Raw genomic sequence first — 20784 nt, 5'->3', positions numbered from 1 at the left:
GCTGTAGCAGAAGTAACTTTGAAACATTTACCCTGGAATGGTGGATAATAAATCCACAGCTCCAAGGGGAAGCAAGTAACCAGCAGAGAGACAGCTTCTCAAGTATAAAATCTTTAATTATTTCAGACAGACTACAGCTTGGCCGACGGGTTCCAGATCCTAAGTTTTACAGCTGAGGAAAAAAACAATCTAAGTGAAAAGTAAAAGTGTTTTGTTTATAAACTATGGTTACAAAAAATAATTTAAACTAAGATTGTTTTTCTATTATTTATTATTTGATGTTGAAGTTTTCTCCAAAAATGTCAACCTGAAACTTTTTGAACCAGTGTACAAGAGTTTCTTGTATATACTTAAAATAGTGTTGGACAAAACCTTTCTTGAGAATGAGTATGTCAGCCAATCATATTTTTTGAATCACCTCTAAACATTCCATTGAGTTTTATAATTGCAGTTAAAACACTTTGGGTGACATCTGCAAGCAGTTGTTGACAGATGAAAAGATAAGCTTATAGGCCATCACTGTATTCCCAGCTGTTTTAAATTTAAATTAACATTCCTTTGTAATCTCCTATCTTGATGACTATGATGACAAATTCAGGCTTACAAAGGCCTAGAATCAAACATGATTTTTGAGTAGTCCAGGTGTTTAATCTGAATTAAGCATAGGAGAATATTTTGAATGCACTTTTTTCCTATGCATTCTGAGACTCTTCATCCAACTTTCTCTAAATCCTATGAGAAATCTCTTTCTCTGTTCTCTCTAGTTACCATTTCCCAAACAATTAGAGATGGTCAAAGGGTCATTCCCAGGCTACTAACACTTTTAACAGCTAGAAGGGACAAAAGGGATAGCCTTTACCAGTAGACAGAACATTTACTTGAAATGTGCCTATTAAATAATGCTTATTAAAGCATGTATAAATTATGAACATAGCATTTTAAACGAATCCATCAATCAAGCCAAAAATGTTAGACAATAAAAATACAAATTAATTTAACTCTAAGATTCAATAAATTAAGTATAAATTTAGAAAGTCAAACAGGGGTGGGGGACCTGTGACCTTCTGATTTCAAGACTGTTCTTTTTTAAGCCTCACAGGAGTCAAGAAAAGCTTCGTCTTTCTCTTTTGTATCCCTTTTAATCAAAGGATTTGTTCTGTAAAATTTGGATTCTGTGAAAAGGGCACACTTAAGGACCAGGAAGGTCATACATTTCCTTAAGGACTCGGGTTCCCCACCCACGCTTGGCATCAATAAAAGTCTTATTAATGTCTTAGAAAGTCTTCACATAAGGCTGAAAAGTGTTCTTTTGATAAGCAAGAGTAAACTTTTAAAATTATAAGTCAGCCAGGCATGGTGGCTCCCTCTTGCAATCCTAGCACTCTGGAAGGCCCAGGTGAGTGGATCCCTTGAGCTCAGGAGTGTGAGGACAGCCTGAGCAAGAGCAAGACCCCATCTATAAAAATAGCCAGGTGTTGTGGTGGACTCCTATAGTCCCAGCTACTCAGGAGGCTGAGGCAGGAGGATTGCTGGAGCCTAAGAATTTGAGGTTGCTGTGAGCTATGATGCCACAGCACTCTACCAAGGGCAAAGTGAGACACTATCTCAACATAAATAAGTCATTTTCTGATTTTCAGAAAAGAAAATAATGGAACAAAAAGAAGACATAAATTTCCTGCTAGACGTTCACTTAGACTTTATTGGCAAGAACTACCGTAAGGCAATGCTAACAGCACAGGAAGCTGGAAAACAAGGACACAGTTTGGTCCCAGCTATATTTAAAATTTCCAATTAACACTCTGAATTACACTAAAAAAATTAAAAGGAGTCAGCAGAGCCAAGACAAAACATGCAACAGACAGTCAAGTGCCTGAGTGTGAAAAGGGTCCATCTGTGCTTTGGATACGTCACCCACAGTGCCCAGGCCACCTGCAAACTGTGCTTATAAGAGATCTGAAGCCACAGAGAGGGAGCAGCTGGAAGGTAAGAGAACAATCACCACGGGCCAAATCTAATTCAACAACTGCCTTCATTAAGGAAAATGTGATGCCATGGCCCAAGAATTATGGCACAAATAGGAAGTTACTAATATCATACATGTTTTATTTTGTTTGGTTTTGGGTTTTTGCATCTATCAAAATGAACAACCTGGATGTGTTAAGTTACAAAAGTTTTATCTCAGTATTAGTATTTTATAGTTATTAGATCTAGTTTAAATTATGGATGATACAATTTTCTACTATCTCTCACACTCTGACACTTATTATTCAGCATAACTGGACAGGAAATGTTTTAACTGCACTGAATTTTTGAAATCCACTGCAGGGTCTTTGGACCAGCCACATAACTAGTTATTTTTTTGCCTAAGTCAAAATTCTTATTTATATTTGTGAGTAACTATTATATATGGAACTTGAAACTATCTAAAAAACTTTACATCTGGGAATCTTATAGAATTGTTTTCTTCAGATTTTATTTAATACTTAAACACTGGCTCATAGGCAGTAACTAGCTAAATAATTAAAAATATTATAAAGTGATGGAAATATAAAAGCTATTCTTGGTATATGCAAAGCATCTATTTTATAATCAGAATGTGAATAAATATCTGGTTCTTCAGCTTATTTTATTTAAAGGTATAAAAAATTCAAAAATAATTCCTCAAATCTAACAACTTGGCATCTATTCTGTTTATAGTTCATAATGAAATAGGTTTTTATTTTTCCTCTAATTATAATCACCAAAATATTAAACTCAAATCAAAATATTACACTCAAATCAAGTGCTGGTAGTTTAGTGACAAGTGAAATTTTTTCATAGTAGACATATATATTTGTTGCTAAGCTTTGATGACTAAACTATGCTAGAAGTTACAAAGAATTTTTATTGGCATTTGCTCACAATTATAATTGGAAAAAAGAAAGACAATTCCAAAAGGAAAGAAAACATGCGTTTAGGAAAAAAGCAAGTGAGTAAACAGCGTTCTCTTCTAGTAAAGAACTATTGGAGAGGAAATTGTTAAGATGCTCTACATATTATAAAATAAAAAAAATTTCTCCAACAACTAGAGCCAGAAATCCCAAATTATTTAGCACTACTATGTATATTATAATCAACTGTTAAATCAATGGGAAATGAGCTAATTACAAAATTCTGGCTAAAACATCTAGCCCTAAGAGCAAGTTATTCTATCAAACAACTCAAGACTTACAAGGACTATCGTAAATTCTATTTACTTCGTAATTACCTGTCGCACTGAATAGAAGTCAAATTTTGATAACCAACCCTGGCCCAGATGTATTTGTATAACCATGCTTCAACCTCCTGCTGCAAAACACGTGCTGTGACTCAAACACCGTGTCACCTCCTGAGAATGTCTCCTCCTGTCCTCATAAACTCTAGATATATTTCCTAAAAAATACTGACTTAAAGTTGTAGCAATGGAATAAATTAGTTTGAAAAAATATTAATGAATTTATGCATGTTGTTTTGGCAACTGACTGCCTCCCTCCCAACCATCAATCAAACAAATGAAAATAGAAATCAAGCATCTCAGTGTAAGAAAAATTTCTGGTTTTTCACATTAAATGCACAAACCAAATACTGTAGTTTTGGATACAACATATGTACAAAGTTTTTCAAGGCATAAAACCAGCTGATATTATTCTACAATTAAAGCCACCCCAATGTAAAAGCATTATCTCTGAATCAAAATAGTGAGAAGATGTATTAGGGATGAAAGATGACAGAGCCTGTGGAACTTGACTTTCCAATAGAATCTAGGTTCAAATTTAAATTTACTCTCAGAAAATCTAGTCTCAATGTAAATTTTACTGTTATTTTGGTAGGATGATATTTATGTATGGGAATACAAGGTGGTGTAAACAAGGAACATTCCTTCACAAAGTTTACTTTGGAATTAGGAAAAATGGTTTGAAGTATGTTTAAAAATACTGAATTGCAAAATAGCATACTAGAGTAAAAGGCACTATAAAAAGAAAGTAAACAATGTATAATTATATAAGATTTGCACAACATATGCCCGAAACTTAGGAGTGTTACCTTAGGAGTGTTACACTTAGTAAAATGGAGTGTTACCTTACCTATCAGCACCCACAGCACAGCATCAGGTGGGATATTTTGTTTGCAATGAAACAATAATACCTAAATTAAGAATTTTTTTAACCTTTATGGGAAACCATGACCTTGGAATTACTGGGTATTTTTCCTACTCAACCTAGGAGGGACCTGCTAATGTCAGTAAGGGCAAAGCACCCTGTTGGGGGAGAAATGTTAATCACAATGAAATAGTGTAGGTTTAGGAAATCAGAAACTATTCTGGAAAGAATTAACTTAAGTGTTCATTCTTTATAGAAAACAGCATTCCATGTAGTAAAATCATGCCGCTTCAGAGATTTGTGTGCCATTAAGAGGGGATGAAATGCACAGTAACTATGAAAACCCACTCACAGGCCTGGTGCGGTGGCTCACACCTGTAATCCCAGCACTCTGAGAGGCTGAGGGGATGAAATGCACAGTAACTATGAAAACCCACGCACAGGCCTGGCGCGGTGGCTCACACCTGTAATCCCAGCACTCTGAGAGGCTGAGGGGATGAAATGCACAGTAACTATGAAAACCCATGCACAAGCCTGGCACGTGGCTCACACCTGTAATCCCAGCACTCTGAGAGGCTGAGGGGATGAAATGCACAGTAACTATGAAAACCCATGCACAGGCCTGGCACGTGGCTCACACCTGTAATCCCAGCACTCTGAGAGGCTGAGGGGATGAAATGCACAGTAACTATGAAAACCCACGCACAGGCCTGGTGCGGTGGCTCACACCTGTAATCCCAGCACTCTGAGAGGCTGAGGTGGGAAGATCTCCTGAGCTCAGGAGGTCCAGACCAGCCTGAGCAAGAGTGAAACCCATCTCTACTAATAATAGGAAAACTAGGCAGGTGTGGTGGTAGGTGCTTTTAGTCCCAGCTACTTAGGAGGCTGAGGCAGGAGGATCTCTTGAGCCCAGGATTTTGAGGTTGCTGTGAGCTATGATGTCACAGCACTCTACTGAGGGCAACAAAATGAGACTGTCTCAAAAAAAAAAAAAAAAAAATTCCTGCACAACATATAGTGTGGCTCACAATCCACCTCAGCATTATAGGCTGAGTTGTAGCAATGATTATCTTAATTTATAAGAAATCACTGCAAGTTTTGAACAGAAAATGAAATTATATTTACACAGTTACATTAAGTTTAAATCAGGCATATGTGCCCTCCTCCCTGCCGCCACCTTACAGACATTTTACAGAACATTAATTTAAAAAAAAAAACAACATCAAGTGCACAGCAAAATTCAAATTTCTTATCTTCTACTAGAGAAAGCTTGAGGGTCTCTCTGGGTGTCCTCTTAGTGCGACCCAAGGCAGTCACACTAACATCATCCGGGTTTAAAACTGTAGAATCTGAGCTGTCAAACAGACCTAGTACAAAGAGGTAATATATTTTAAATATTGTTATCTTTAATACACTGGGTTATATGTCTCTGCATGCTATATTATAGTCTATAATAATTATGCTGAGCTCACGTGGACATGGCAGAAAGGTGTGTCTTTCTACAGCAAAACAGAATTGGGCTCTCAAAGCGTTATTCTCACTGCTGCCAATGTCAAGAAGGAAAAGAGACCTGGCATTGACTTTGATGGCATCACTACTTGCCTAAGCTGTATATCTGAAGTAGCTTCCGATTACCCAGTTTTAAGTGTGATGATTATGACTCATGAATAATTTTGGCCCTGACAAAAATTCTAATTTCTCAGGTCCAGACACCAAAATTAAAAGAAAGATGTAAGACTGAGAGAGAATGAATAGTGAATCCTTATTCTCTCGAAAGGGAAATATGGCTCTGACACAAAAGCACTCGTTTGTTTTTTAGGGACGTCATAATGTCACAATTCACAAGCAAACATGAATCTGAGTTAAGTGTCCAATTTTTCAAAACAAACTCGGAAGAGGACTTTAGAAAGGATAAAGGAACTAAATATAACAGATGGCAAACAAAAGGAAAGCATTAAAAATATTCCATGTAGGCAATGATATTGGAGTAAATTAAACCACAGTGGTTTAGAACAGCCTCACATCTGGTATTTGATATTAATTGGCTACTTCCAAGGAACTTTGAATGAGAGGAAACAAACAAAAAAATTCCTTTTAAAAATTTTAGGAATTCAATCAAAGGAATCATGGCAGCTGTGCAGTCAACTCTAGTTAAAAGAATCAAGACCATTTTTTAAAAATTCCAGTCTGATTTAATTAGCCAAATTAGTCCGCTCTTTCTTTGAGGGCAGATGGGTGTGTGTGGGAGGTGGATTTAATTATAAACAAAAGAGAAAGTGAACTATTTTCTCAGTGCAAGGCTATAAGGTCATTACCAACCCCTTTTTAAGTGAGATCATTATGTTTGCCATTTCAGAAATGGGCATAAGCCTTTGAACACTCTTTGGCTGAGAACTCAGCCCATTACCAGGTGGGAGAGCATGTCACCTTGCAAAGTGGCACACACCCCTATATGCATGCACCTCCTCAAATAACCACAAAGTCAAACTCTGATATTGTTTTCATAAATCTTTCATCCTTTTCCAGTATTCTAGCAATTTGGAACCAAAGTATTATCAATTTCATGAATATTTCTGCTACATATAAAAAAAATATAAAATAGGCTCGGTACCCATAGCACAGTGGTTACAGTGCCAACCACATACGCCGAGGGTGGCAGGTTCGAACCCAGCCCGGGCCAGTTAAACAGCAATGACAACTGCAAGAAAAAATAGCCGGGCGTTGTGGCGGGCGCCTGTAGTCCCAGCTACTTGGGAGGCTGAGTCAAGAGGATCACTTAAGCCCAAGAATTTGAGGTTGCTGTGAGCTGTGACCCCACAGCATTCTACCAAAGTCAACATAGTGAGACTCTGTTTCAAAAAAAAAAAAAAAATCAAATAAACGATATTATTTTAATCCTATTTCTGAGCCCTCCAAAAGGATGCACAGAACTTGTACTAGGAAAAGATATTAGTTTGATAAAAAAGAAATTACTGTGAAGAAAATTACATTAAATTCTGAATACTATAACTGGGGAAATTATATAATAGCACTTAAATATAAACTTCATTTTATATTAAAATATTAAAATCACTTTAACAAAAAAATCATACCAGTATCTGCATATAGATGGATGTATATGGATAATATAGCATTATCTGATTTTTATTCATTTACATATTGCTCAAGTGACTATTTCATGTTTAGTCCTTTGTCTCAGATTCAGTCAGAAAAAAATTCCCTGATTAGAAATATGATATCTGATCAAAAGCTCCTAAAGTAGGCACTCCAGAGTGGTGGCCCATGCCTGTAATCTTACCACTCTGGGAGGCTGAGGCGGGAGGATCCCTAGAGCTCAGGAGTTAAGGCTGAATAAGAGCAAGACCCTGTCTTTACTAAAAATAGACAAACTAGCCAGGTGTGGTGGCAGGCACCTGTAGTCACAGCTACTAGGGAGGCTGAGGCAGGAGAATCACTTGATCTCAGGAGCTCAAGAACAGCCTGAACAAAAAGGCAACCACATCTCTACTGAAAAAAAAAAAAGAAAAGAAAAGAAAAAGTGGAAAAACTAGGTAGGTGCGGTGGCAGGTGCCTGTAGTTCCAGCTACCGGGGAGGCTGAGGCAGGAGGATTGGTTGAGCCCAAGAGTTTGAGGTTGCTGTGAACTATGATGCCACCACACTCTACCCAGGGCAACAGAGTGAGATGCTGTCTCACAATAATAATAATAATAATAATAATAGTTCCTAAAATACTCCAACTAACAACATACTGGAATCCTAAAGTGAGTACTTTCAAGATGCTACTGCATAAAAAAGTACGTCCTCAGCTATTCTAGAGCTGGGAGGAATGGACAGCACTGATTTTTAACTCCCTTTTCTTGTCTGGTCACCGGCCTCCAACACCCCAGCATTGCTAAATGTTTAGTACATGGCAATCATACAATTTGTAGCATTTACTGGCAAATAGCACCACCAAACACCAGCTATTCTGATTGGATTACTCAGGTAAACCCAGTTACCCTCGGAGAAGCAGCTCCTCCATGATGAAAATAATAAAGAACATTATAAGGAAGTATATTTTTAGTATTAACTATTCTGTGATGAGTGCATCGTAAATTTAGAACACATTTGTTTCTTTTGTGACAATAACATAGACTTGAAATGTTTACACATCAACATGGTACCATTAGCACAAACATTTACAGAATGCTTACTAGGTGCCAGTCGTAGTTTTAAGGGACACATACACACATGTGCACACTCTTTAATCCTCAAAACCATCGTAGGAAACGAGCATTAATTACTGTCTTAAAGTTGTATATAAAGAAGCACAGAGGAGGTAAGTAACTTGCCCAAGGTCACACAGGCAGGTGTGCCATCGGCAGGTTGTGAATTCACATAACCAGAGTGTGAAAGGCAAGTCTCAGAACCTGTCCTCTCATCCACTGTATCTCTAAAAGAGTCATGTCACTGAGGCCAGTGACAGCAACAGAATGAAACAAGCAGAAATCCTGACAAGCGTTCCAGGGTCGCTACTGCAGTGAGGTTCCAGTCAACAAAAGACTTAGCTTTGATTCTAGCCTTTACCACCTAGGACTGCACACTTCACTATCACATAAAAGAGAAAAAGGGTAAGCTGCAGTCCAAGTTTTAAGGTAAATTAAATCACAAAATAAATGCCTAATAAAAACCTTTACAACCACAGGAGTCACAAATCACATCTTTCTGATCTACCCCCAAATAGTCATCTCTTCCTAAGGAGGACAGTTTTGAAACTGAACTCACTCAGAAGTCTGCCTTTTAAACTCTTAAGTACTGCTATTTGCACAAAGTTGCACATCTGAGTATTTCCTCCTTCATTTTAGCATGTCCATTTTCTAGTATCTTTTGAGTTTGAGTAACTTTTTCCACATTTAAAAAAACATTTTATAGCAGCAGTTCTAAAGTAATTTATTGTGGTTATTTGATCGTTCATCCTCCCTACTCCCTAACTTGCTAGTCTTCCTGCTACCCTGACTACCTTTATGCAGATTTTAAAAATAAGGCATTTCTAGGATACTTTAGGGTTATCTTTTTAATTTGCCAACTGACCTACAAATAAGTGTATATATAAACCACAGAAAATGTAATATCATATACTTCCAGGGGTTTTTTATGTTCTATTTCAACTGATTGTCTAAAAGTTCTCAGCCTAGCAAGAAAGAATACAGAAGTCACGGTGGCAGTTTGAAGAACTACTAAGAGCGAGAGGGTGTGTGTGCACGCGTGCAGGCGTGTGTACCTAAGCAGGACCACTGTTTACACGGCTTGCTGTTTGGAATGCAAACTACAACAGCAAAGATGTCTGCTTCTATACCTTGGTAAATGTGTCCAGATAGCACAGTGATGTGTGCTTACATAAGTCCAAAGGAATCACCACCATCAGCATCACTGATCAGGCCCATATCGAGGCATTCAAATACCACATATGACCGGACACCAACATGAGAAGGGCATAGTCCCTGCCAGACACCGTGAGAAACCCTGCCTTTGGAAATGGCTTCTGAGAAGCTTCGACTAACTTCTACTTTGCTCTTTGAACACTTCTATGCAAGGATGCCAGATTAAAATGCCACTCACATGAGTCAAGAATCTTCTATAGCTCCTGTTGCTTCCAACCCAAACTCAGACTTGGTCTTTGGATTCTCGTACCTTCCACCTTATTTCCTTCTATCTCCCTTTAGGCTTTTAACTCTTGAGCCAAGGGAGTCTGCTCCCAGTTCTCCAAGCACCCTGACCATTACTACCTCTATATTACACTACCTCTGTACTACCTCTTCAAGATCTAAAATACTCCTCCCTTCCACATTTCTGTAATTAGTACCTTCTCATTTTTCAAGTTTGATCTCTCGGAGTTCCACCCTTCCCAGATCTGCCCACGGAACCCCTAGAAGCCTCACCAACAACTCACAGTAAACTCACTTACAAAATCCCTTATATTGCCTGGATTTATAGTTTAATTCACTCCTGATTTTTTTTTTTTTTTATAGAGACAGAGTCTCACTTTATCACCCTCAGTAGAGTGCCATGGCATCATAGCTCACAGCAACCTCCAACTCCTAGGCTTAGGTGATTCTCTTGCCTCAGCCTCCTGAGTAGCTGGGACTACAGGCACCTGCCACAACGCGTGGCTATTTTGTTGTTGTTGTTGTTGTTGTTGCAGTTCGGCTGGGGCTGGGTATGAACCCGCCACCCTCAGTATATGGGGCTGGCACCCTACCCACTGAGCTACGGGCGTTGCCCCACTCCTGATATTTTTAATGAGTACATTTCTTGTTTCTCAAGAATGATCTTAACCTTGTTAAAGAGGAGAATCACTCACTCTATATTTTTGCCATCACCACTCACGGAACTGTAATTTCCTGCTTAGAATCAGAGTTGCCACTAGTGAGAGCTGATGACCACATCCCTGAATTGAGGTAAATTTAGACAGGCGAGCTTGGATTAGAAAACACATCAACTTGGTACTCAATGGTAAAGTTGATTCAGGAGTATCCACATGGCTTCCTCACTGAGTTACTTTCCTTTCCACGTCTCTTCCAGGCAGCCCCCAAAACAGTAAGGCAATCGAGGAAGTCCTTTGGAAGAAATAAGTGCCACCTTCCCATCTCTTACCTTAGTACTTGGGGCTGCCTGAGAATCAGGTAGCGGAGTTTTTTAGGAAACCCAGTGTGTTTACATTTTAACATTCCCACCAACCCTACCTGTACATGACATATCTAGAGCATGTCATGAATAAATACATTACTATTTCTTCAGTGAAGTTTAGAAATAGACAATTAAACTTAGACAATAGTGACAATAAACAGCTTTATGTCAGCTGAGTTTATGGTTAGAGCCCCAAATAATTTATAATAACCTTCAGATTTCCAAACTGCAAAAGAAGCTTGTGGGTCTTCTCTAAAGCCTGAAAGCTACAAGGGCACTATTAGTTCAAGGAAACAGTAAGAATCCATCAGCAAAAAGGTATTTTAAAGGTACCTATTTGATTGATTCCATGATGGATACCCAATAAAACAAATTAAATAAAAATAATCCCTGTTCTCTAGTGGTTAAATATAAACTCTGAAAAAGTAAATCAATCCATCCTGGATAGAACCACCTGAACAATTTACAGTGGTAAATTTCAAAAGAAACAATTACACAAACCTAAAATATTTACAGTAAATTTCAGAATTCCATTTACAGTAAATTTCAGAATTCCATCAAACTCATTAGACTCCCTCCGTGTTTGACTTTTTCTGCTACACCTTTTTCTAGCATAAAAAAAAAAATCAGTGCTACCTTAATTCATAATTTACACAAATCTGAACTTACAACTATGAGTTTGTAACAAAAGGTGGCCCTATGAGTCCTTACAGAATATACACCTACCAGAAATAATGTAACCAGTGAAAGGTGAAACAACATACACCCAGAAGGAGCAGGAAGTATAAGGCTTCTGCCAAGTAAAGCTTGTTCTTTCCAAATCCACTTATCTGTGAAAGGTCATTTGGCAGAGGCAAAATCACAGTCTTCCTCTGAAGTTACATTAGCACAACTTAGAAAAAATGTTTGTCAGGAATTCTTGTTAAGCCCCTAGCTAAGCACTCATTCTAACAATACTGCTCTTGGTTGAGTCATTTATGATTTATCTTCAAAGGGACACCATGTGGTCAAGTCTGGAAGAAAGTCTGCCTTTATTTCAGTTTGTCCCGCTGTGAGGAATTAGGATCCAGACAAGTGCCAACAAGGTGGCCTTCACTGCGAACTCCAAGCACAGCGCTTCACTCTGTGGCAATGAGCAAGAAGGCAAGGTCCTGCGCAGACCCCGAAGGCCCAAGGATGGGGCGGTATCCCGCTGACTCCATCATAAACTGAAAATACCGCTAAGTTGGAAGTGCATTTTATATGTAGAGCAGTGGGTGTTCCGTGGCCACACTGTCACTGCCCACGTAGACACAGTACCTTACTGCACACTGTCAGCCCAGGAAAAGATCAAAATTCAAAATCTGAAGTATGCTTTCTGCTGAATGTGTATTGCTTTTTTTCACCACTGAAAAGCGAAAACAAACAAAAAAACCGCTTCCCCCAAAAGTTAAAAAATCCTAACTCGAACCATTGTTAAGTTGGAGACCCACTGTATATGCTGCCAAAAAAGGGGGAGGGAAGCCCTATTTTACTGGTTAAGTAATTTGCGTTTTTGGTTCATCATCCTTAATGAGATAGAATAATATCCACCTCCTGGAGGTGTAGTAAAAAACAAGGGAAAATTAACCTGCACTCTCCCAGTAAAGTACATGCCACACTCAGGTGCTCAGGACATAGCTGATAATTATTATGTCAACTCTTACTCTCTCCCTGACCTGCCAAAGGCAAGGGGAGGGGTGGGGAAGGGGGGGAGGAGAAGTGTGGGGAGGGGAGAGGCTTTATACAGGAAATACTCATTATTCTAAAGCCAGTTCCCCTGTCCCCAAAACATGTAAGAGCTGAGAAACAGCATTCCAGTTTGGATGGGCCAGGACCTCCCACTCAATAGCCCAGAATGGGAAATCCACAAAGAAATCTCCCAAATCCTCCCCCTCCCCCCTTCTTAGTTCAACTTGAGAGGGGAGGAATAGAGATCCACTGGTCTTGAAAATAATGCCACTGATCAGTAGCTGACTGCTTCCTATGGAGTAATTTTGGTGATAACTTTCTCCTGAACAACAGGTACCAGTCAGGTGTTCATAGTTCAGAAGATAGAATACAAAGATATGGAAATCAAAACGAAGGATGAATTGAGCTTTAGGTCTCAAGCCACGTGTGGCCAGCATCACTCAGGGTGCTGTCAAATCTAAGAGAAGAGGTGGACAAATACACTTCATCTTAAGCTTTTAGGAAAGCTTGGAACATAAACAGCTGTACGCTGTTTGTTAAGCACCTAGGTCAGGGGTAGCAGCTGTACACCTGCCATCCTGTTTCTCCCCGCCTCACAGCCAGTTGATTTTACTTTTCTGACACTGACTTGTTTGTGCTAACATCCTTCAGAGAAACATTTTTGGACTCTTCCCTGAGTCACACAGCCACAAATAATTAGAGAAAGGAACCTAATAAATACACCTGTAAGTCAAGGAATATGATGAGCTTCATTCCATTTGTGATTTCACCTCTAATCCTTTGTATGGCTTTGGGTGTGGGGTGACTAACCTTGTTCACAGTTTGTGAAATCTTTTGTATTCTTTAAATATTAAGAAAAAAAGCCTTATCTATGCATAAATTACCAAAAATTTGCATCTCCTGCAATTATGTCTATTTAGCATCTTTTATTTACCTTCTGGAATATCTTCTTGGAGTGATAACTTTCTTCTCAACAACAGGTACCAGTCAGGTGTTCATAGTTCAGAAGACAGAATACAAAGATATGGAAATCAAAATGCCTCCTGAACAACAGGTACCAGAAAATTAGTTGGCTCCTCCCCAGACCTTCTTCAGTGCTGAAATCTAAAGAGGCACTTGTACAGGCCACTAGGGAGAGACAGGGAGTCTCTGGATCAGTCTCCTGACAGCTGCAGGGCGAGCATCTGAACAAGGACACAGCAGTTTTCAATGAAGGTATTAATGACTGTGCCCTGTGGTCTACAGAACTCAAGAGACTTAAAATGACATTTCATCACACAGGGAAACATCATGTCACATACAGAATATCAACTCATATTCACCATAAAGAGCATGAAAGATGGTTAGATATGAAAAGAAATACCAGCAAACAAAAATGCATAGAGTTTTCCATGGCATAGGGAAAATCTGATCACAGCACCAATAAGGCAATTTTGAAAATTAAAAATAAATTAACTTTTTGATCCTCCAATCCCACACCTGTACATCACACACACACACACGTGCATGCTGCATTCAGGACTGACCCAGCAGTGAGGAAATTTCTCAGGAAATACTTGTCATTTGCTTCCTACGTCACACTTTCTTACTGTACGCCACAGTAACTTCGGGTGGGCAGGAGAGCGGTGTTGCCTTACCAAGTCACACTTTTACTAGTTTGACTTTGCAGAAACAGAAAGTGAACAGGTATGGCAAAATTCAAGGACTGGGATTTCAAGAAGTGTCACTGGCTCAGTGGCATTTTTGCAGCATTTTTTTTGTAGAGACAGAGTCTCACTGTACCACCCTCGGTAGAGTGCCGTGGCGTCAAACGGCTCACAGCAACCTCTAACTCTTGGGCTTATGCGATTCTCCTGCCCCAGCCTCCCGAGCAGCTGGGACTACAGGCGCCCGCCACAACGCCCGGCTATTTTTTTGTTGCAGTTTGGCCGGGGCTGGGTTTGAACCCACCACCCTCAGCATACGGGCCAGAGCCCTACTCAACTGAGCCACAGGCGCCGCCCATTTTTGCAGCATTTTAAGGACAGAAAGGTAAGTGTCATCACTGTTATTATAGCAATGTAATTATCTGCGCTGAAAACTGTTTTGCAGTTGCAGTCTATTCTGCAACTTAATGTACATTGTTTTTACTGAAAATTCTGATATTTTAATTTTTTCTTAAAATTTAAATACAAAGGCACTTTGATTTTTAAAGACCAGCCTTCTTGATCTTAAAATGTATTTCAAAATTTGATTTCTACACACTGAGTATGTTTTAACAAAGTCAACTGCAGGTTGTCCCCACTAGTAAGTCAGCTGAAATGAGCCATAACAGTTTGGCTCAACAAGGGGACATCTTACAGGAGGTCTAACCTAACTTCCTCAGGAGTTCCAGACCTCTCTTAAGCATCATTAAGTCATGAACTTTTTTGGGAAACACATACCCTTTCAGAAGAGCCAATAAGAAGCAGGCGGAAACATGATAATTCTTTTATGAAAATCAGAATGCCTCAAAAGTATCTCAGCAACATTTTTAGGCAAAGGATTAAACACCTCTTATTTACAAGCAAAACAAAAAGTACCCAAACAAGGTGGGAAACCCCATCCTAGTTTTCATGATCTGAGCTTTTTAGAAATGCAGAGTTTATAAAGTTCAGGAGGAAAGCTTTGAAGGCAAGGCTTCATTAGAATCTTATCTCCCGTTCCATCTCCAGTTTAACCAACTTCACAGTTTGACCAACTTCAAGGGAACTTAAGTCTTAGAACCCTCAAGTCTTAAAAACCCTCAGCCCTAAATGCCCTTGCACTTTTCCTAAAACCGGGTACAACGCCTGCCTTTCCTTTACTCCAAACAGCCCGGGAAATTAAGCCTTACGTTACTCGTGGGAGAAAAGAGCGTTTCCCCACCCTAATGAACGCAGGCTCTGCCAGGTCAACCACCGGGGCAGGGTTCGAGACCCCTCGCGGCAGCAGCAGGAAGCAGTGGAAGAGACTCCACCACCTCGATCCCGAGTACCCCTCGGGCCCTTCTCCCGCGGAACGTGCGTTCCCAGCCGGTCACAACTTCTTATTTTATAAGAAGACTTTCTCTGGGAAAGCGGCACTGCGCCGGGTCCCTTGGGTGAAGCAGCACCCCTGTCCTCCGCGCGGGCTCTCCGCACCCGCAGCCCCGCAGCCCCGCAGCCCGGGGCCCCACGCGCCTACCGTGGCCTCGTCCGCGTCGGGCTCAGGGTCGGAGAAGCCGGGTCCGGGCTCGAAGGCGGCGGCGGCGGCGGCGGCGAGCGGCTGGCACGGACCCGGGAGCAGGGCGGCGGCGAGCAGGGAACACGCCAGAGAGCAGAAGCCCAGCAAGTGCATGGTGGAAGGGCCGGGAGCCGAGGCCGCGCCGCGGGCGCCCCTGCGAGGCTGCGCTGCCTCCTGTGCCCGGGCCGCGGGCTCCTCCCGGCGGCTCCCCGGCTGCGCGGCGGGCGCGCGTCCCGGGCTCGGCGCGGGCGGCGGCGCCGGCTGGAGCCTCACGGGAGCCGCACGGCAGAGCTGCCCGCGTGCGGCGCTGGCGGGGCAAGGCCGGCTGCTCGGCGCGCGTCCTCCGAGCTTTCGGGGAGGCGACGGCGGAGCCGGCAGCTCCCCGCGACGGGCAGCGCCGCGGAGCCCCCCCACCAGCGCCCTCGGCCCCCTCCTCGCCCCCTTCCCCGAAGCGAAAGCAGCCGGGCGGCGGGAGCTGCCGCGACAGTAGGGGCGGTGGCGGCGGCGCCGGGGGCGGGAGGGGGCGGCGGGCGGCCCGGGCGGCTGCGGAGCGCGCGGGGCTGGCGGCGGCGGCGGCGGCGGGCGCAGGGGCAGGGCATGGCTGACGCGCCCTCTGCCGCGCTTATGTGAGAGAAAGCGGCAGAGGGAGGGCGCGTGCCGAGCCGGGCCGCCTCCCCGCTGCCTTCCCCTCGGAAGCCCTCCCGGCAGCTCCCGGCCCGCTCCCGGCGCCCGCCCTGCCCGCCCCTCCCTTCCCCTCCCGGGCCCCGCGGTGGAGCGACCACGCCGCGCTCAGCCGAGTTGCCGCGGGAAGAAAGGAGATGCGGCGGGAGGGGGAGCCCACCCTTTGTCCTTGGAGGCTCCGGGGCTCTAGTCCTGCTCCCAGCGCGCCTCACCCGCTGCGATGGTTGGAAACAGCCTGGGGGTCGTAAACGTTCCAAGGGAAGGTCACCAATGCGGCAGAGACCCCGACGGGACCTTGGAAGGGTCCCCTCTTACCGTCGTCTGGTAACCTTAACTTTGCAAGAACTGCAGTTCTGAGAATGCAGGCTGCCTGGATGTATGCGAACGAGGCCCGGGAACCCTGCACTCTGGCTGATGGGGACAAGGGCCAGAATCTTCATGGGGAGTAAAGAGACAGCAAGGTTTCTGCAAGAAGTCGGTTTATAGAGGGGAAAAGGTGATAGAGATGAGTGTTAACGCGTAATGTACAAAGGAAGTGACATCTGAAGAAGCGGGACTGCAGTTCCCCCAGTGGAAAGCAGGCAGGGTCTCCCGCTGGTGCTGGTGGCCTTGGCTGTCTGCCTCCTTGGGACAGAGCAGGCAGGTTGCAGAGGACCAAGCTAAGGGGTTTCAACAGTGTGCAGAACGTGAAAAATTTCCCTCTACTCCCAAACCACTTTTAAATAGTACAATGGTCTGAGCGGTGCCTAATGTATTAGGAAAGTGTCATATCTGGTTCAACTCCAGGAGATGTGAAAGTCGTTACTCCGGCGTTTACTTGAAGGCTTAAATGCCTCCAGAGACAAGGGGCCCTCCGTTCCGTGTGGCTGTGCAGTCCCTTTATTAATGATCAACACTGTTAAAAACCATTTCCTTCCATCTATCCATTGCTTTCGGCTTCTGGAGTTTTACACAATAAATCTAGTCTAACTTCCTTATGAAAGTTTCTCAAATACTTTGAGACCATCTGTCATGTTCTCCCTGAGCTAACTTTCCTCCCCCAGCTAAACATCCCTTTCAGTGTCCCAGTCTGACCTCTCCAGTCCCTCTCTTTAGCCACACTATAAGTTGTCCTGTTCATGAAGTTCAGAGCATGGCTCAGAGCATGGCTCAGTATTCCGTGCTCTAAAAGGCATGTGGAAAAGTGTCCCCTGGTCCAGACAGTATGCCTTTGTTGACACAGCCTGGGATCAAGTTTATTTTCTGGCAGCCAGCTCACTGTGTTGACTCACACCACACTTCAAATGAACTGAATTCTACAGGAATTGTTCATGAGCACTGCTGCGTAGTCACGTCTGCATTGCCCTGCGCTTGTGGGGTTGGTTGACTGTGCCCTGGATTGGAGCTTTGCTACTTGTCTTTATAAAATTCTATTCTGACAGGCTTGGCCCATCTTCCAGCTCTCAGAGACTTTTCCGGGATTGTGACACAGTCAGCATGTATATACCCTCCTCTGTCTTCCTGCCATATGCATGCTTGATCAAGGTCCCTATTTGTCTTCAGACAGTGACAGAGCTATGACAAGAAAATTGCTAAGGACAGATTGGGGTAAGATTAAACAGAAGCTGGAGTTTCTTCTCAACCATTCCCTATGTACTTGGAATCACAAAAGGAGATTTCAAAAATACAGATGCTTGAGTACACCTTCAGAGGTCCTGCTGTAACTGGCCTGGGCTAAGTTAGTCTGGCTATCAGTGTGCTCCCAGGCAACCAAAACTGAGAACCAGAGGCTCTTCCAACACCCAGGGGCCTAACATTGTGTGAGAACTGGAAAATCAACTGACTCCCAATGTATCAAAAATGCATGGCATGATTTGAAACTAGGAGATTAACAATTACAAACCCACAGAAGAGAAAGATCTCAACTCGAGGGGAGAGGAGGAGAGAGAGTTCAGTAGCTTCCCACCCAATGGGCACAATGCATGGATATATGTCACACTCCGTGGATCAGGTCACAACTACAACTCTGATTTTTACCTGCGATGTGTCAATTATATAAAACCTAATGGTTTGTACCCTGATAGTAACCTGAAATTTAAAAAAGAATAAAAAATACACATGATATGAACTACGGTATTTGAACAAGGTAGTAAACACAATCTTTTTTTCCCTTCAAAAATGTAATTCCTACTACTCTTGAGTAAAGAAAATGCTGGAAAAATGTATACTTGAGGGCAAAAAGAAATTAATGGTCTCTGAAAACAGTCCTGCAGTAATTGTGTAAGAATGTCTTACAGGTAAAATGCCAGAGTTGCTGAGAACTTTTTCTTTCTTTCCTCCTACAAAATACCTTGGAATGCCAGAAATTGTAAAAGTTACGAAACTTCTTGTCACAAGCTTGTGAGTCCACTTCTGGCTTCACGAGACCTATTTTACAACAGGGTTTCTAGAACAGTGGCTTTCAGAAAGTATTCCTCAGTTGGTGGAAACTGAAGAGAGAGTTCTACTAAAAATAGAAAAAAAACTGAGGCAAGAGGATTGCTTGAGCTCAAGAGTTGGTGGTTGCTGTGAGCTGTCATGATGCTATGGCTCTCTAACCAGGGTGATAGCTTGAGACTCTGTCTCAAAAAACAAAAAAAAGAAAGAAAGAAAAAAGAAATGCCTTGAGTCTTTTACACCCATGGCTGATCATTTGCAACTGATTCTGCATGTTCTCTGGCATTAAATTTGACCACATTAGTTGTAATATTAAAATCTTATTTAGGAGTGACTTAAACTCTCTGATCATAAACTTTCTGTGCTTGACTATAGTTCTTTCCATTATTTTTATAATAATTTGATGCTGTATCATTTTGATCTAATTTCCCCTTTACTAGTGTATAATGCCTAGTTTTGTAACCTGATATTTTTATTTGAAGTTCCACTCTTTCTGGTATTAAAGCCATAGACTTTGATAACTGAGACTATGAATCTGACTTATATCATCAGGACTTAGCTGTTTCTTCTATGAAACTTTAGACTGGGAAAGGTAAAATTTCAAACCAGTCATTAATTTCACTATGTACTTTAGGAAATTCTGGCACATCAATATATGACAATAATTTTCTCCTTCAGGCAAGCAGCCTACTTATCAATAACAGTTGACTTATCCAGGTCCTTCCTTGCTCACCTGTGTCAACCAACTACTGTGTCATGAACTTTGCCCAGGCCTTCACCCACTTTGAAAGCTTACAACACAAAGTCAGATGCCACAAGTGCTTCAGTCAGCGTTCCACGGAAGAGACAACTGAAAAACGTAAAAGACTATCTTGTTTTTAGATCTTCCCAGATCGTAACTTAAACCTAAAAGCATCCATTATCTTACTCTTCCTCATCTCCCACCCCACTTTCCCCTGCCCTAACTCTCAGACTGGAGACCCCAGTTTCCCCTGCCCTAACTTTCAGACTAGAGACCCCACTTTCCCCCACCCTAACTCTCTCGCAGACTGGGAACCCCTCTTTACCCGGACCTAACTCTCAGACTGGGGACCCCAGTTTCCCCTGCCCTAATTTTCTCGCAGACTAGATTCCCTTTCCTTCTGACTAGCCAGAAACACTGAAAGCTCAAGTGGCTCTTAAAATTGAACAAATCGGAATAAGCTCGTATGGTGTATTTGAGGCCTTGGTTGTGGCCTGAGCTGAGAGTCATTTTCAAAGCCTATAAAGGGAAGGCATAAATTTATGGAACAGTTTATACTAGTTCTAAAAACATGATTCAGGATTCCCAGATCTCTCTCAACTGATTTACGTTATTAGGAACTTCACATGCAATAAAATGGGATGGAAAGGGCAATGTGAATACCCTGAGTATGAGTTAAGAGACTTCAAACTCCATAGTAAAACCAAAGAAATATAGATGGTTAGTATCCCTCCACAGAGGAATATAGATGTTAGGCAGAAGTTTTGGAGTTCATGCCTACAAACAAACAAATTAGAGTTGATTGCATAGAAACAAAGGGGTAGGGCGCCAGCCCCATATGCCGGAGGTGGTGGGTTCAAACCCAGCCCTAGTCAAAAACTGCAAAAAAAAAAATAAAAAAAAAGAATTCCAAAGTGTAGAGGGAGGCCCTTTCACAGCTTTAGAAAACATTCAGATGAGGATCCTGGAGCAGATACAACCCACCCGCTCACGCCTCACTTTGTCTGAATGACCCTCAGTCAAAATAGGGGAATTTAACATACAAGCAAAACGTAGAATGGAAAACAACTTTGTCTCCAGCCCTCCAAACCCTGGAAACTACAGGGGAAAAAAGGAAGTGGGGAATCAACGAAAGTGAATTCCATGCACTCCATTTCCCACTTCCCTGACCTCCCACAGAGAACCCACTGTCACACAGCCTCTGTTGGACTTCAACCACTCAAGTAGCA

The 20784-nt window shown here is 42.2% G+C and overlaps 1 protein-coding gene across 1 annotated transcript in view; it reads right to left on the bottom strand.

Moving 5' to 3' along the window:
* The window catches only part of VEGFC (vascular endothelial growth factor C), a 74415-nt gene extending 58451 nt beyond the window's left edge, over positions 1–15964 (bottom strand). Inside the window, exon 1 of the mRNA XM_053585177.1 lies at positions 15679–15964. Within this exon, the coding sequence (XP_053441152.1) occupies positions 15679–15831 (153 nt within the window). The 5' untranslated portion in view covers positions 15832–15964. The remainder of the gene's footprint in view (positions 1–15678) is intronic.
* Positions 15965–20784: the final 4820 nt, after the last annotated feature.

This window comes from Nycticebus coucang, chromosome 1 (assembly GCF_027406575.1).
Source record: "Nycticebus coucang isolate mNycCou1 chromosome 1, mNycCou1.pri, whole genome shotgun sequence".
NCBI classification, from domain to species: domain Eukaryota; kingdom Metazoa; phylum Chordata; class Mammalia; order Primates; family Lorisidae; genus Nycticebus; species Nycticebus coucang.
This window is presented reverse-complemented; position numbering and strand designations above follow the sequence as displayed.